The sequence below is a fragment of the Anabrus simplex genome, chromosome 3, assembly GCF_040414725.1.
Source record: "Anabrus simplex isolate iqAnaSimp1 chromosome 3, ASM4041472v1, whole genome shotgun sequence".
Classification (NCBI taxonomy): domain Eukaryota; kingdom Metazoa; phylum Arthropoda; class Insecta; order Orthoptera; family Tettigoniidae; genus Anabrus; species Anabrus simplex.
The window spans coordinates 287,678,849-287,691,250 of NC_090267.1; the positions used below are offsets into that span (position 1 = coordinate 287,678,849).

The 12,402-nt window shown below is 37.6% G+C and overlaps 1 protein-coding gene across 1 annotated transcript in view; it reads left to right on the forward strand.

The window, feature by feature from the left end:
- Nucleotides 1-12,402, forward strand: part of N (neurogenic locus Notch protein) — a 518,735-nt gene that overhangs the window by 469,358 nt on the left and 36,975 nt on the right. The window contains exons 12-14 of the mRNA XM_067143095.2: nt 4,474-4,744; nt 10,804-11,036; nt 11,278-11,572. Coding sequence (XP_066999196.2) covers nt 4,474-4,744; nt 10,804-11,036; nt 11,278-11,572 — 799 coding nt within the window. The remainder of the gene's footprint in view (nt 1-4,473; nt 4,745-10,803; nt 11,037-11,277; nt 11,573-12,402) is intronic.

Consider the following 12,402-nt stretch of genomic DNA (forward strand, 5'->3'; position numbering starts at 1 on the left):
TTTTAGATTGTTGTTCTTTTCTGTTCATTGTGCCAATTTCTGTGAGTTAATCAAGTTTTCTGCATTCCTATATTCACAGTAAACACTTCAATATGTTCTGGTTTCATACCTCTTACCTCTAAATTTTTAGTTATGGGTCATTCCGTGTCAAAGGACCCTCTGAGGTAAAAAATATATTTAATTCAATGTAGTTGTAATATGTAAAATTTTAAAGCAGAAGAATTCTTCTATCATATAAGCTATTAATTCCCTTAAAATATTAACTTGTTTATTTTATATACATATTTAACTTCAGCTTTAATAGTGCTGCTGATAAAAAGGGAAAAGGCACCTCACATGTTGGCTACCCTGATCATCTGTTGTTTGGCTTCTCAGTTGTTATTTGTGCCAGACTTGCAATATAGAGGTTCAAGAATCTACTGTGAAATTTTTGAGCAAATAAGTTAAGCTTTACAAGTACGTGGCACTAAATTAAAATATAATGTTCTTATGTCACACACGCAACACAAAACATGATTTTATTTATGCTCACTGGAAAGTAATTAACTTATCAATATGAAACTTTCTGAAAGTGAGGTTATCCACATGGTTTACATATTACTATAGAAACTTTTGTTTGTAGCATGAATATTTTGTACTCAAAACTGTGTTGCGTGTGTGACAGCCTAATATAGCATCAAATGTCACACACGCAACACAGAACTTGATTTTATTTTTTTCACTGGAAAGTAATTAACTTATCAATATGAAACTTTCTGAAAGTGAGGTTATCCACATGGTTTACATATTACTATAGAAACTTTTATTTGTAGCATTAATATTTTGTACTCAAAATAAATTGCACTGTGTGATCTTGACCTAATATAGAATTTCACACTCCCATCACAAAACTTTTTATTTATGTTGCATTAAAGTGACTTAAATGAGAAATTTGATGAATGTGAGATTAGTCACATGAACTGGATTTTATTATTCTAATTTATTTTTGTAACATAACTCTTCTATACTTAGAAATGTATTGCCTGTGTGACCATAAATATACCGTATCAGAAAATTTGTCTGTGACTGTGTTACACCTCATGCAAGTTAAGTTTGTGTTTATTTGAGGCAGTGGTCCTAATAATTCACATTGTTGCAGATCAATCAATAATGTCGTCTACTGAGAGGTCACGGGCATTTAGAGAAAAACTTAAACAGGATCCAGAAAAGTATGAAGCGTACCTAATCCAAGAACGAGAAAGATTTAAATTACGAAGAGAAAAACAAAAAGAAGCACTTCAAAGTGATAAAGTGAAGTTAAAGCTAAAGCGAGAGCAAGATAGAATAAGACAGAGGAGGCACAGAGAATCGTTAAAATCACCACCTGAGACGAGCAATGCATCTCCAACAAAGGGTTCATATAGGAGCAACAGATCCTTAGGGAAAGCAGTTTCCAAAGTGAAGAGAGGTTTACCAAACAGTCCAGCGAAACGTAAAGCTGTAGTAGCAAAACTGTTTGTTGATGAATTACCTGAATTTGGGAAAAGATTGAACATACTACATAAATTCAGAAAAGATTCTGGTAAAAGACTCAATGAAGAAACAAAAGATAATGTCATGCAGTTTTATCTCCGTGATGATATAAGCAGGACTGAGCCAGGAAAAAAAGACAAAGTCACCATTAAGAATGCTCAAACTGGCAAGAAAGAAGCTGTACAGAAACGTACAATGATGATGACCATTGCTGAAGCTTATGAAGAATTTGTGAAGGAATATCCTGACTGTGTGATAAAGAAATCTAAATTTTTTGAGCTTCGCCCACTATTTGTATTTCCTGTTTCCTCTATGAACCATAATGTATGTGTATGTCGTTACCATGCGAACATGCAGTTTTTAGTGGAAAGTGTAGAAAAAGAAACAGGCGTATTTCCACGTAGTGCACAAGATTTATTAGCCACTCTTGTGTGTGATATTGAACGCTTTGACTGTATGTCAGGAATTTGTGAGAAATGTAAGTCGGCCTGCAATTCTGTTCAAAATATAATTTGTGATAAGGAGAGAATCAGTAATGAAATTAAATGGCCACAATGGAAAGATGTGGAAGGACATCCTCAAATTGTCATTGAAACTGGAACTGTATCTGAATGTGTGAACAAAATACAGACGCAATTGACAGCATTCAAGCTCCATTGTTATGTCAAAAGAAAACAATCCAAACACTTTGAAGATGTAAAGAAAAACTTTTTATCTCATGATGCACTTATTCAAATTGATTTTGCAGAGAACTACACTGCTGTGAGTCAAGATGAAATACAAAGTGCTCACTGGAGCCAGCGGCAAACCACCATTTTCACTGCTGTTGTTTGGTTAGCGTGTTTAAATGTATACAATTATGCCATCATAAGTGATGACTTGTCACACAGCAAATATTCTGTTTGGGCATTTCTTAAATACTTACTACAAGACTTGAAGCTAAAAGTTCCAAATATTCATCATGTGAAGATTTTCTCTGATGGCTGTGCTGCACAGTTCAAGAACCGCTTCACGTTGTTAAATCTCACACATTTTCAGTCTGACTTTAACATTTCTGCTGACTGGAATTTTTTTGCCACTTCCCATGGCAAAGGAGCAGTTGATGGTGTTGGGGGAACATTGAAAAGGACTGTTTGGCGAATGGTCAAATCACGGCAAGTTATAATAAACACGCCTTATGAATTCTTTGAATGTGCCAAACAGAATGTAAAAGGTGTAACAGTGCTCTTCGTATCTGCTGAAGAAGTGGATTCATCATCATCATTCCTGGATGATCGTTGGAAAAATGTACTGCCTATTCCGAGCCTGCATAAAGTTCACTTTGTCTCTCCCATTAAAGAAGGTGTGGTGGAGGTATCTGTAACCTCTCAACAAGAAGATTTGAGACCAGTTTTACTCCAACATATTGAAGAAGAAGAAAATGAGGATGAGGAAAAAGCAGTGAAGTCTGGATCTTTATTAAGCAACAAGGATCAAACTAAAATTGAACCAGGGGACTTTGTACTTGTATCTTTAACTGCTACCGGAAAGTCTAGCAGAAAAAAAGACTTCTTTGCTGTTGTGATGGAGTATGAGGAAGAAACTAATCAAGTTTTGCTCAAGTATATGCATCCCAGTGGGAAGTGTTGGGTGTGGCCAGCAAATGACGATACATCTTGGGAAGACATGTCAGTGATTTTGAAGAAAGTGAAACCTCCTAATTTGCTTAATAACAGGGGTCAATTTGTTTTTTAGGTGATTATGTTTGTGTTTGCATTTATATTAATGTTTGCAACAATGTTTTTAAATTAATTATTATAAGAGCAATGGTCCATTTTTCTTTCTTTTGTGAATACATATATCTGTCACAATCATTACAACTCCCCATCTCGGGAGCCAAAAATAACGGCCGAGAGGATTCGTCGTGCTGACCACAGGTCACCTCTTAATCTGCAGGCCTTCGTGCTGAGTAGCGGTTGCTTGGTAGGCCTAGGCTCTTCACGGGCCGGTGCACCACGGGGTTTGTTTTACATTACAACTGATAAATATGTATAATCTTAACAGGTCTCCAACTGTCACACACGCAACGGTCACACACGCAACATACTCAAATTAGAGTTTACATGGAATAAAAATATTTCTGAGCAACTTCAACTATATCATCTTATAAGTGTATATTTTATCTATACTACCAGCAATTTTCAATCACATTCATCATCCACGAGAACAGAATTTTAATAAAATATTTATTTACTTGGGAAAGAGGTGTATTAATTTGTCACACACGCAACAAAGGTTAACTTATTTTTTATTCAAGTCTATTCCTCTTCACCAACTCAAAACTTCATGAAAGAGTTGTGTAATTGCAGGTCTATATGATATATGAAAATCAGAGTGCTAGCTCTAAAGACATTTAATCTACAGTGTATTTTGCAAGTGAATATGATGTCAAAATGTCACACACGCAACCATGGAATGACCCTTATGTAGTCTAATCTTCACCCCCTAACCACTATCTGTTTGTCCATTTGTATCACGTTGTGCCATCTGGGCTATCCCAGCAGAATATACTAGCAATCTACTTGGTACTATATGGATATTGTCTTTAGCTTATGAGGAAAATATTCTTAAACCTCATTCTAAGCTCATATACAGCAGAGTTGATTTGAATACTGAGAGTTATTGTGGTAATTTAGCATGTGAACTTACTTCTTCATACAAGATGCAATAGATTACTGTGTAGAACTATTAATTTCCTGGATGTTTGCCATACTGTTACTGGCCATCCAAGGACATTTTTAATTAAATCAACTTAAATGGTGTCCATAGGAATGTATCTGTGGGCTGGCAATTTTATATTAAACAGTCCTGCGTTACTTTAAATAACACCTAGAGATTGTTATGTGTGTTATTTTCTAATATCCATACTACTGGTTTGAAGTTTATTAGTTATGTAAATAATTTGTATGTGATCTTGTACAGGTAAACGGTGTGAGATTGAAGTTGATGAATGTGGCTCCAATCCCTGTCAGCATGGTGGCTCCTGTTCTGATCATTTGAATGCTTATTCCTGTGTATGTCTTCCTGGATACACTGGTATCAACTGTGAGACCAACATTGATGACTGTGCCTCTAATCCATGCAAGAATGGTGGCTCCTGTATTGATGACGTGAATGACTACAAATGTGTATGTGCATTGCCACATACGGGCCGTGACTGTCAAAACAAACTGGATCCATGTACACCTAACAGGTAAAATTTAACTCAAATCAGTGTTTTTCTCTTTGTTAACGTAATTGCCTACCAATGTTCTCATCAAACCTTAGAAGAGGAGAGAGAAATATTAATGAATACCTTCTTAAACTAGAGTTTAGATTAACATTTTTTTTTGCTCCGTGTAGACACATATAATGTTCCAGATGACTGACAGGTACCAACCTGGCACAATTTAAACAACTGTTCCATCTTGTATGATGAATGTAATATGGATATCATACATTTAACACTTGGTTACGTACACAAAAATTATAACATAGTTACACGTATAGCAGGGATTCCCTCACCTTATATAAATAGCTAATTTTGTGTTCTTTTAGAAGCTTTATTTGTCTTATCTTTTCTAGATAAATGTCACAGTGCTATTATTTTATATTGGTCCTACTGTATTTTCGCTGTTAATTACAGTATAATGGAGAAACTATATAAATCTTATCATCTAATTTTCTTGCTGGTGGTCTGGCATAAACTATGACGTCGTTACACGCGTTGGTGGTGCTTCCCCGCCATCATGATTTTTACTGCAAGTAGGCTTCCGTTAATCTGCATGTGATTGTTTCCATGTCAGCAAAAAGTTCTCTTATCCGTTGTTGCTCTTTCTGGAAGTCCATGATCTACCAAACAATAAACAAACACTAACAAAGCAGAGAACAACACAATGCTAGCACTGTTACACATGCAGGTGGCGAATCCCTGCTTCAAACAATGAAAAAATTATTCCACTTAGGGAGATCCTGCAGTGAACTAACTATATTCCCACCCTGCGCAAATTGTGTGCGCACAGGATGTCCTAAAGTGCCATGGCTCCACATGTAACACAACTGCTGAAATCGCAACATTTCCTATCTGGTGGCGATTCCCCGCTGATGCGTGTAACCAAGTGTTAATTTTATTCAACAAACCATGGTATTTAATGGGGAATGGTTTGAAGTAGGTAGTTAATAGCCCCTATTTTAACCACTTTATATCAAATATGATCTGGTTGGATGGTTTTTGTCTTCTGTGCAGGTAGAAGAATGTTGAAGATGGTGTATCTCTTTAAGATAATCATGCAGTTTTGCAGTTAGTTGTAATAAGCCAATGACTATATACTGGTAAAGACTTTCATGGCCAAAATCAACTGATGAACCAGTTACTCTCATTGTATTGATTATTTGAGGTTTCTGAGTGGAAACACCAGAAAGATCGGAACACATGAAAAAGTACTGAGAGGACCACCAGGCCTGAACAGCTTCTTCGAAGAGACTTAGATAATACACTGCCAAAAGTGATCTTATGCAGTCATAAAATTGAAAGAAGAAGAAGAAGAAGAAGAAGAAGAAGAAGAAGAAGAAGAAGAAGAGTAGTAGTAGTAGTAGTAGTAGTAGTAGTAGTAGTAGTAGTAGTAGTAGTAGTAGTAGTAGTAGTAGTAGTAGTAGTAGTAGTAGTAGTAGTAGTAGTAGTAGTAGTAGTAGTAGTAGTAGTAGTAGTAGTAGTAGTAGTAGTAGTAGTAGTAGTAGTAGTAGTAGTAGTAGTAGTAGTAGTAGTAGTAGTAGTAGTAGTAGTAGTAGTAGTAGTAGTAGTAGTAGTAGTAGTAGTAGTAGTAGTAGTAGTAGTAGTAGTAGTAGTAGTAGTAGTAGTAGTAGTAGTAGTAGTAGTAGTAGTAGTTTGTCAGGTCATGGTAAACAAGTCTCAAATGAGTAAGCGTATTGTTAGCTACAAGATACAGGTGTTGCAATTGGCAATTTTCTTCTGTTTGCCTACTAACCAATAACAGGCGGTCATCCTTCTGAGTACTGACTCTGTCCTATGTTTTCTAACATTGAAGATCTCTCCAGTCAGGAATTTCAGTCCAGTTAAGCATTACGAAGCATGGGTAAATTGATGTTGTATAACTTTTAATGCCCAGAAGATTTAATATCAGATACTTTGTTAGCCAGTGTCATCACCCTTCTTCCAGCTGGCTGGGTTGGGTAGTGTAAGGCCGTCCATCTGTCTGTATACTTTTCATCGCTGCATCCTTCCACTATTTCCTTGGTCAGCCTTGAGGTCTTGAGCTGGTCTTTTGTTCCAGGAATTTCATTCTTTGGATCCTCCCTTTCCCCATTCTCATCATGTGTCCATACACTTGTGGCATCTCTTTGTCTATTCTAGACTAGAGCTTTTTTTAAAATTTTATTTTTTTGCAAGTTGCTTTATGTCGCACTGACACAGATAGGTCTTATGGTGACGTTGGGACAGGGAAGGGCTAGGAGTGGAAAGGAAGCGGTTGTGGCCTTAATTAAAGTACAGCCCCAGCATTTGCCTGGTGTAAAAATGGGAAACCACGGAAAACCATCTTCAGGGCTGCCGGCAGTGGGGCTCAAATCCACTATCTCCCAAATACTGGATACTGGCCACACTGGCTTGGTGGGACTAGAGTCTCTCAACTTTAACAACACTCCTCATGTCATCATTTGGTAATATATCTATTCTAGTTTTCCCTAGAAACTTCGTAAGAATTTCATCTCTATTGCCTGTAGTCAACTTATTTCCATGCCATTCCATAAACCTGCAGCATAAGTTAGTATAGGCAGAAAGTATGTTTTCACATATCAATCTCTTGTACCCAACAGGCACTTCTTCCTTCTGCAAAAGACTTCTGAGACTGTGGTAGAGTCCTGATGCATATGTAATTCTTTCACTGATTTCATTTTCTGTTTTTGCATCTTGTGACAGTATATTTCGCAAGTATATAAAATTCTCTACCCCACTCCAATTCTCTGTTACCAGTCAAGAGTTTAAGTTTGTTTTCCAGAACCATTCTTACAGTCTTGCTCTTCTCAACATTCTTCTTCATACCAGCCTTCTCAACCTCCTGGTTTCAGACACTTAACTGGTCCTGAACCTCCTGTTCATTTTCTTCCCAGATTCTTTGTTGTCAAGATGTTGTTTCAGGGTGGGTTTGTGAGGGGCATTTGTGTTCATTCCATATTTTTTTGAAAGAATTTTTGGTGGTTGTCATTTTAGGTTTTTTATATAAATATTGGAAAGGAACCAACAAGTGCCAAATCAAGTCATACTCTAGTCTAGAATAGACAGAGAGATGCTAAAAGGGTATTGACACAAGATGAGGATGGGGGAAGGGAGGATCCAAAGAATGAAAATTCCTGGAACAAGAGACCAGCTCATGATCTCAAGGCTGACCAAGGAAATAGTGGAAGGATGCAGTGATGCAAAAGTATACAGGCAGAGATGGATGGCCTTACACTACCCAAACCAGCCAGCTGGAAGAAGGGTGATGACACTGACCAACAAAGTACCGTATCGTATCTGATATTAAATCCTCTGGACATACAAGTGAAGGAACAGGCAATAGGATGAACACAATGGCAGGACAGTGTGGAAAGAGAGAGCAATAGAAACGGGGCATAAGGACAAACATGAAAACACAAAAAGACATAAAAGCATTAGACAAAGATTAATACAGGTGTTTCTAATCTTTTACAACCTGTATTTATCTTTGTTTGTCGTTAATCATTGCCCCAGAGAAGTGCAACAGGCTTCAGCAGCTGGCACAATTCCTATCTTTGTCGCTAGATGGGGGCTTCATTCATTCTATTTCTGACCTGGTCGAATGACTGGAAACAGGCTGTGGATTTTCATTTCATTTTCATTTCTTTGTCTTACTTTTCTTTCCTTCTCCTGTACTTATTCAGTTTTCTTCTCATCCTACAATTGCACAACAAGACTGTCAGGATGGCCTTCAAAGAGTGTCGATACCCTGCCTGCAGATGATGCTGTGAAGCAGAAACGAGCTCATGAGGTCCTGAGAAGAAATGAATGTAGAAGAACTGGGCTTGATTGGAAGAGAGCCTGTCTATTTGAAGACGGCAGTGTATGAAGATGTAGAGACTGTCCTTTTGTGTTTTCATGTTTGTCTGTGTTGCTCCCTCTTCCCACACTGACCTACGTTTGTGTTCGTCCTATTACAGTAAAACCTCGTTAAGACGTTTCTGCAGGGGACAAGGAAAGACAATGTGTTAAGCGAGAAAACATACTACCGAATACAGGAATAAAAATTATCCAACAGGGATATGGAAACACTAGGTACATATTTTCCGGCAAGACAGCATTTTATGTCTGTATCCGTGGGTACAATGAAAACTATTCTGCCATTTCGAAGGTGTGAGTTTCAACATTCGTGCTGCCTCTGCATGCTTAACCCACGAGTGGTCGCTATATGAGATTTTCTCTCATATTATTTTTCATTGTGATATTACTTCACAGTGATGAAAGGAAGGTGACTGTTCCCTCTTCTAGCTGAGTTTATAACTGTCGTGAGTAGAGCGATTCACATTTGAAGGGTAAGCACCCCCTCCCCTAGTCAGAACAAAGGTTCCTATGTGTCTGTGCGCATTGCGCGAGGGTTTCTCTTATCGCGCGACTAATGATGTTGGTGTTAATTTTAAGTGGAGCAGGAAACTTACTCTTCTTGTACGTGTTAGTATTTGTATTATGAGCACATCTTGTTTTTGAAAATGTTATTGTGTTCAGAAACCTTGCTTTGTATGTAAATATTACTAGATATAATGCATGTGTGAGATTTTATTTTTTAAAACTTCAGGACAGAAGTTATTTTTATGTACTTTCCATATGTTATTTTAAGTAGTAATTTGTGTCTTTAATAAACAGCTAATCATGTCCGGCTCCATGCCTAAATGGTTAGCGTGCTGGCCTTTGGTCATAGAAGTCCCGGGTTCGATTCCAGGCGGGGTCGGGAATTTTAACCTTAATTATTAATTTCGCTGACACGGGAGCTGGGTGTATGTGTCGTCTTCATCATCATCCTCATCATAACGTGCAGGTCACCTACGGGAGTCAAATCAAAAGACCTGCATCTGGCGAGCCGAACTTGTTCTCGGACACTCCCGGCGCTAAAAGCCATACGCCATCACTCTCTCTCTCTCTCTCTCTCTCTCTCTCTCTCTCTCAGCTAATCATTTCATTTTATCTAAAATATATAAGGTAGAACTTGTGTTTCATTTCAGTAGTAAATTTCAGCCTTACGCCTCACAGAACTGTGAAAAATGTCATATTTATTTTAATGTGAGAGAAAGTCTCACGCGCGACCGCTCGCTTTACATTCCGGCTAATGACCACTCGTGGGTTAAAGATGCAGGTGCCAGTCCACTTTCTGACAGGTTTTAAATTTTGTCCTCATTAGTAAGGAATTTCACAACTTTTTCTGAATCCACAAATAGGTTGTCACAAGACAAATATGCACCATGCCAATAAACTGCACATGATTATGTTCCTCATCCAGACATAGGCTATCAGGCGACAAATATTCACTACCCTTCACTGTACCACTCAACACAAAATCAATTTCTAATTTCTGAATGGAATGCAAAATACAAGCACAAAAATGCTAACTGCGTTATTCAGCAATCTTGCTGCTAATGGGCAAGTTAGACTGAACATTCCTGAGCTTAACGGTTCGCTTGCCAAAGGTTCCTATGAAGTTCAGGAATTCAAGGCCTTTTCATGTTATCACACAACTGTAGTGAGGGCTCTTTTTACCCAAGTTGGAAATCACGTTCCTTTCACAAGGGATGACAAATAATATTTTCAGGGCTAGGAAAAATGTGATCGTACTAAGCCTTAATAACGAAAATTCGTGACACAATAAGTGAGGTTTATGTAGATTTAATACGATGAGAATCGAGACTTTGAATTTACTACGTGCTAAGCAGGAAAACATATTTATGAGGAACGCGCTAACAAGGTTTTACTATATATGTTCCTTTTCTTGATCCCATCTCTCTATATATGATTAGGTTACTATGTTCCCCTCTGCGGAGGTATATTTTTTTACATGAGAACATGTTGTCTAATTTTGTTTTGTTTTGTTGGCATATTTAATTTGTGGTTACTTCCAACTATTTGGTATGTATTGTGTCGCTTTGTGGTTGCCACAATTTGTACAAGATTTTGATTTTGCTGTGAAAACAATTTTTACAGTCTAGGTTTTACAGTCGAGACTCTAACATGCTGTACTCTTGTGTCCTATGTAGATGTCGACATGGAGCTCGTTGCTCACCTTCCAGCAATTTCTTAGATTTTGCATGTACCTGCGGAATGGGCTACACTGGACGTCTGTGTGATGAAGATGTAGATGAATGTATGGTTTCTGCTCCGTGTCGTAATGGTGCCACTTGTCGCAACACCAACGGCTCATACCATTGTGTCTGTGCCAAAGGCTATGAAGGTCGTGATTGTGTCATAAATACTGATGACTGTGCCTCCTGTAAGTATTTAACTGTACTAATGCTTGTCAATTTGTTAGTTTTATGAGTAGTATATATATCCCTTGTAAATTATTATTAATCAAGTAATGATATAAATATTACTGTATTGTCAGGGAAGTCTTAGTGATTTTTTAAGGGTATTGTTTTTAAATGTTTAATTAAGGTGTGACTAAATTATATCATTAATTACATTTTTCATTTAATGTAGGCCTACTGTATAGTGTGATTTATTTTTTACAGTTCCTTGCCAAAACGGTGGTACTTGCCTGGATGGGATTGGTGATTATGAATGCCTCTGTGTAGATGGCTTCTCAGGCAAACATTGCGAGGTTGATGTGGATGAGTGCGAATCAAACCCTTGCTGGAACGGTGCTACCTGCAACCAATATGTCAATTCGTATACCTGTACGTGCAAGCTGGGGTTTTCTGGTATCAATTGTCAGACAAATGATGAAGACTGCACTGAGAGTAGCTGTATGAACGGTGGCACATGTATGGATGGTATCAATAACTACACCTGTGTGTGTCAGCCAGGGTAAGTCGACATATCAGTTCATTTATACAATACTAAAATTATTAATAGGGATCATGACATATTTCAAAACATCATTAGAGATAGTGTGGCAGAATAAAGTACACTGTTAAAGTTAAAATTTAAGTCACATTTATTTTATGTGTAGATTAATTCACTGATGATCAAAATGTGTTATAAATGGGTCATATCTCCACACATATTTAATATTGCCCCAACTTTCATATGCGGCATAGTTTTCTTCGATAAAACTGTATCATAAGTTTTATCACAAAACTGGTCTTGTGTTCTCATTGTTGAACCATTTCTAAAGTGAAGTTCTAACTGGCACAGCATTGAACAGTGTTTTTGCTTTTTCCTTTTTTTGCTTCATGAAATACAGAATGTAGCAAAACAAGCAATACTGAAATTTCAGACATGTTCTGAACATCAAACGGTACCAAATATTGCTAGAAATTTGTGACTGTAATGACAATGGAGTAGAAAGATGGAGCTACAGCTCACATCGCGAGGGGATGGGGTCACTTGCCCTTCTGCAACTACATTTTGAAGATTGCTTACTTTTCTGTGGAATGAAATTCCCATACCCTTCCCACTCCCTGAATCTCATGCCCCCAGATGCCTACATATAGAGCAAATGAAAATAATTTGTTTCCAGTCAGAAGACCCAATTAGGAATGTTCCTGAATTACAAGAGAAGATCACAGTAAATTTTTACTTCCCTGCAACAACCTACAGGACTGTTATGAACAATGCAGGAGGCATGAAGGCGCACATTTTGAACACGTGCTGTACTGATGCAGACTGCCTTCATCACCTTGCATGTTATAAAT